Here is a 6,000-nt window from a genome sequence, read left to right on the forward strand (position 1 = left end):
CAGGGATGGGCTCCCCAGTCTCCCCAGAGATGTATGGGAGAGTCCAGAAGTGGGCCCCAAAGATGACAAGGGACTGGAACATCTTTCCTATGAAGAAAGGCTGGAAGAGCTGGGACTGTTCAGCCTGGAGAAAAGGCGGCTCAGGGGCATCCCATCCACGTGCATCAGTAACTGCTCAGGGGCATAAAGATGACAGAGCCAACTCTGCTCAGCAGTGCCCACAGACAGGACAAGGGGGGATGGGGACAAACAGGACATCCCCTTTAAACACCAGAAAAGCTTCACTACTGTGAGGGTGGTCAAACTGAGTGCTCAGGAGTCTCTGTGCTCCGAGATGTTCGAGACCCGAGCGGACACGTCCCTGAGCAACATACTGCAGGTCACCCTGCTCTGGAGGGTCCCCACCCCCAGCTGGGAAGGTCTCTTCTAAGGACCTTGATTTTGTGGAGGGGGGCTATTTCCAAACACTCCAACTATTCTGTGAACACAAACCAAAACAGACACTTGGGTAATTACTAGACCCCTAATGCACGACGCAGTCCTGCTATTAAGAGCAGAGCTAGCTAGAAGGCTAAACCCCAAACGCACCCCACTGGGTGGACAGCTTAAAGCTGCGCCCCCAAAAAAAACGTGTGCATTGGCATAGCACTCTGCCTCTGACCTCTTTTCTGTAAGCATCGACAAGGGAGACAACTGGGAAAACCTTAAGAAAACATGTGCAGGTGAATGTCCCCATAAACTTGACATTTATACAATTGTCCCTAAAAGGTGAGATCCCATCTTTTGCTTGTGAGGGTTCCAATGAGGCAGGTCTCCACAATAAATGTGTCTGAACTATCTCTCTTCTGGCTGTAGCATGAGGAGAATTCCACTCAAGCCGGTTAAAGCATTTTACTGCTGCGAGGTTAAGGGGAATCATAGAATCATAGAATGGTTTGGGGTGGAAGGGACCTTAAAGACCATCTAGTTCCACCCCCCCTGCCATGGGCAGGGACACCTTCCACTAGACCAGGTTGCTCAAAGCCTCGTCCAGCCTGGCCTTGAACACTTCCAGGGATGGGGCATCCACAGCTTCTCTGGGCAACCTGTTCCAGTGCCTCACTACCCTCTCTGTGAAGAATTTCTTCCTGATATCTAATCTAAACCTCCCTGATTTCAATTTATACCCATTACCCCTTGTCCTATCACTACAGACTCTTGTAAAAAGAGGGAAGGAACTCCACACAGCAGAAACTTCTCATGGAAAAGCAAGCCCTAAAAACACGATTTCAGTATTTAAAAACCTCGCCAATACATAACAATAAAAAGCCGACCCAGTCTAAAAACACGTCTCTCTTTAATGTAACCCTCAAGGGGAAGGACCTAAAACGGTCCACCTGTAAATGCTGGGTTAGCAGAGCTTGATAAATGGTGTCCAGGGATTCAGAAAACAGCACCACGTGCCACCGCCACTCCCCCCCATGATGCACAGAAGCATAACATGCTTAGGGAAGGAGCCTGTAACAAAGTTAGGGAGGGAGGAAAGGGAGGAGAGAGAGAGGGAGCTGTTGTTTTTTTTTTTTTTTTTTTTTAAGCTATGCTTGCTCCCTCCCCCTATTTAAATTAAATAAAAAAAGGAGAGAGAGTTGCTAGTTGCTGATGTCATCAAACTGCTAACATTAATCACTCCCAGCATCATTGGCACGCGCACAAGAGCATGTAGCAGGGATGTTCAGGCAGTACGCTGTCCAAGGGGAGGCAAGCAAGAGACGGGAGGAAAAGGCACTCTTTTTTTCTCCTGCATGTTTTCTGAAAAGCAAGGCAATACCACCTTCCGACAAGATGTGCTCTTGCATGAATGGAAATGGGAGAGACAAGGAAACCATGCCACCAGCAGCATCGGAGCGAGCAGCTGAAAGCGCCAAGCAATGAGAAGTCGGTCCAAGGAGTCTGAGTGAAAGAAAAAGCAAACTGGCAAGCAGAGATCAGGCAGGAAAAAACACTCATGTGAAAGAGGATACAGAAAATTCAGCATTTATGTCATTTCAGCAGCGGCATCACCACCTGAAAATTCCGTCAGGAAGTGACAGTAAGTACTGACTTGAGTCTATAAAACATCAGAATGTTTTTTCCACACATTTACATGCCAGCTATTGTATAACTTCTAATAATTGATGTTTTGTAATAATTGAAAAACAGTATGATTGTTGTTTAAGTAAAAGCCAAACATTCAATTCACTAAAAGCTGTGAGGATAAAACTATTATATCTAGACTGTTAGGAACTGTTCTATAAAAATAAATTATAATTTTAATTAATTGAGATCTACCAGCTAAAGAGAAGATACATAAGCAGTTAAAAGCTCTGATTTTACTAATGCCCCTCCATTTGAATATCTGCAGAAGTTGGGTAGATGCCAAAATGTGTCTGATAAGTTTATTTGATAGCAAACTCAATTCCTTTAGATGGTTGCTGTATCAAAAAGGGGGCACTTACCATACAATTCGAAAGGCAGCATCTACCCAGATCAGTCACATCTAAGGTTTTACATTGTAATGAAATCAAAGATATCTTTTTTTCTTCCCACTTCCCAGTAAGTACAATCCAAACGCCTCGAGCAACAATTTTCATACATGAAAACTCACTCAATTCTTACTACTAATGCAATTTAACAATCAAGGTCCAACTAAAATAATGGGTATTTTGCCAGCCTCCTGTCTAGTGTAAAACACAATAAAAGTATCACAGAATAGTCTCAGAATGTGTTACGAGCACACGTTATGAGCTTTCTTAATCAGGAAGATTTTCAAAACTATGTTGTTACTTAGTCAGGAGAATTCACACCTGGAACCTGATCATAAAAAAAAAAAAGAAAATACATTTTTATAATGAAGTCAATGGAACACAGTGTTACTGCCATGGGCATTGATGTACATTAAAAAAAAGCAAGAAAGTTTCACAGCGGGAAACAACTTTCACAGGAACGTGACCAGAAACTGAGTATTAAACTACAAGAGAATTAGATGAAATTGCTGAGGTAGGAGCTTTTGGAAAAGGCACCCTCACAACTGTAAAATAAAAAAAGCCTACCCAGAAAACAAAAATATCCACTGGTTGTTATTAAGCTTTGGGTTTTTTTTTTTTCCCTATAAAATAACAATTTTAATTAGAAGTCTACTAAGACAGAAGCCAACTTTTTGTTCTAAAGAGAAGATATTCTTTCTGCATTTAGAGGATTGCAGAAAACAGATATTTTCCTTACACTACGTACAGTGCCAACACAAGCTCAGAATCTCAAAATACTGGCAGGTTTTCTAAAGTTAATATTATTACAAGGAGGATTTGTCTGTCTGTCCAGAAGGGAAGGCTACAGTGAAAGCTGTACTTTACCAACTAAGCCGAGCTGGGGAAAGCTTTTCCAAGAGGTCACTAGCATCAAGACTAAATATTGCGGTAGTGATGCCACCAGTGTACAACAATCACAGCCACTGCTCTATTGGTGGCTGCAGACGTGCTAGCTCACCAGCAGAAATCCATAGAGTATCTGTAAGAAACTAATGTAAAATGATACCAGAGACAAAATAATAGCAGGTGATGTTTCCACGTACTGTTTTGTTATTTCAATTGACTGTGACGGGCAAAAATTAAGACTTGTGGATGGCCAGAGGAATTTATCCCTCAAGATCCACCCCTGCCACCCCTCCCCTTGTCACTTAAAGTAAGAAAATGCCCTGCTCGCAAAATACAAGCTTTGAGATTAGGGAAAACATCAGATAAGTAAAATAAAATGCAAGATACTCAGACTAGAGAGAAAAGTAAATGCTGCCTTTTTTTCCTTTAAAAAAACCCCAAACTAATCCAAACCTCACTTATCAATACACTCATTAGGCAAGTATTTTGTGTGACAGGTAAAGAGTTGATTAGTTGGATGGTCAATCTGTCAGGCTCTAGTAGTTTAATGCCAAAACAGACAGCAGATCAGTTTAGGTTTCAATGACTTTTTCCCACAAGTTTGACTCATAACATAAAATTGTTAAATATTATGCTTTTTTTCCCCCTATTGGAAATGTTTGTTCTATTAAAAAGAATACTTCAGCATTTTTCCAAAGGAGAGAGGCATTTTTTAATGCATCTGTTTAAACTTCTGCTTCGTACTTCTGAAATATATACGGGAGTGTATATGTTCACCTCTCCCTCTTTATAGTCTTGAAGAGGTTGTGTTTCCCTTAATGTTATCTAACCACAAGTTCCTTAAGACAAAAATATCCAGTGACCTTCTTATTCTAGGGACCATCCCAAAGACGTACGCAGCGTGTATACCAGAGCTGACACAGAGGTGAATTCTGAACGGGATGCTGAGGGCCAGCATCCCCTCGTTCCCCCTTACGAGCAGAGTCATCTGAAAAAAACCCAAACAACTGTGAACCGAAGCGGTTCCCCAATCGCAACTGCTGCAAAACCATCTCTCACAGAGACAAGGTACAACTGATCACCTGGACAGGCAGCAGCTCCGTTGAATTTCTGTAAGCACATACATCACCAGGAAAAAAGTACACAGTGTAAAGTGCTCCAAACCTCACCACCTGCCGACTCTCACTTTGAGGCCGCAGTACCAATGGTAAGAGCATAGTTACCTAATAAGCTCCTTTTTTAAATTCCAGAGTGCTACGATTAAGATCCACACGACACCTCCAGTGCTGCAACTTCTCAGTTACCTCCTGGGGAAACAAACATCTCCCCTTGTGCCACAGCGAGATCAGCATTGGAAGAGGAAAAAAAACACCTACCTACACAACATCCCGATGGGAATAACCGTCCAAAACATCACGGGAAGCACGGCCATGGTAATCTGGCCAAAAATGGCCAGTTGTGCCGACAGCTTTTACAGCGTCATGTACCACCCTAACTGGAACAGCATGCTATCGAGTTACTCGAGAAAGAGCTTCCAGAAAGAAGAGAGGGTGCCCACCAGTCGCTCCTCCTTTGTTGTCGAAAACCTCACTCCGCTGACAACGTATATCGTGTGCGTGACCTGCCAGTCCGCAAAACCCTCCGCTGACCAGTGCAGGGTGTTTAACACGCTGGAACCAGACCCAGCATCTGCGAACAACGCCAAGAAAGAGCTGGCGCTGGGCATCTGGCTCGCCAGCAGCGTCCTGCTCCTCATCATCGCCGCAGTCCTCCTCTACGGCTGCCTGCACCTCCTGTGCCGCGGGAGACGCCAGCGTTTGCGAGGGCAAAACGGCCCCCCGGAACAAGAGCACGGGAAGTTGTGGACCAAAAGCACAGCGTACGCCTCGGAGGAGCTCAGCAGGCAGAGCCCACTGTTGCAGGACACGGAGGAAAAGCATCCAGGTGACATTCAGCTGGCCACAATCATAGAGAACCCCTCAGCGTGCAAGGAGCCCGTCATGCCGACTTCCAAAAGCCATGAACAAGTGTCAGCAACAGGACAGTGCTCTGCTAGAAAATAGAACCTTTTTGTCAGGGAGGAGATTTTTACTGCATATAACACCCAACTGCTTCAAAGGCGTCACGTGTTTGGTCACCGTTCAGGACAGGGAGCTCCGACTGCTCACCGCAGCTCCCTGCTGTGCCTCCGGTGTCCCGTCCCATTCCAACAGCCGGCACGCAGTCAGAGACAAAAGGTTCAAATTCCCAAGCAGTGAGCACTTGGGCTGCACTCTGTTATTTAAAAATGAAGCCTGCAGCAAGTAATGGGTTGACATTTTAAGGAGATTTTTGGGTTGCTTTTCTTTAGTTCTAAACCAGCAAATAAATATACCAATAAATCAGAAGTGACCAAGAGACCTTTTTTTTTTTTTACTAAAATAAATTACAGCTGAGTAGAAGTTTGCAGATGACAACCCGGACTGCCACCCTCCAGGCAACTGGAACATACCCCATGAGTGCAGTGGTTTGCCAGCGCAAGTTTTATCCTGACACTTAACATTTCTAACATATAGAAACTGAAAATACATGTCTCTCTCGAAACTGTCTCTCTCGAAACTGGAGAGACATG

At 44.1% G+C, this 6,000-nt stretch overlaps 1 protein-coding gene across 1 annotated transcript; it reads left to right on the top strand.

The window, feature by feature from the left end:
* Window positions 1-4,780: 4,780 nt before the first annotated feature.
* On the top strand, window positions 4,781-5,452 carry LOC104509792 (fibronectin type III domain-containing protein 9-like). The gene has a single exon (XM_010151847.1). It carries the CDS (start codon window positions 4,781-4,783, stop codon window positions 5,450-5,452), a length of 672 nt encoding a protein of 223 aa, XP_010150149.1.
* Window positions 5,453-6,000: the final 548 nt, after the last annotated feature.

This window comes from Eurypyga helias, unplaced genomic scaffold, assembly GCF_000690775.1.
Source record: "Eurypyga helias isolate BGI_N326 unplaced genomic scaffold, ASM69077v1 scaffold14665, whole genome shotgun sequence".
In the NCBI taxonomy this organism is placed as follows: domain Eukaryota; kingdom Metazoa; phylum Chordata; class Aves; order Eurypygiformes; family Eurypygidae; genus Eurypyga; species Eurypyga helias.

Coding starts and splice junctions, on each gene's coding strand:
- LOC104509792 (XM_010151847.1), top strand. CDS start 4,781: ATGGGAATAACCGTCCAAAACATCACGGGAAGCACGGCCATGGTAATC.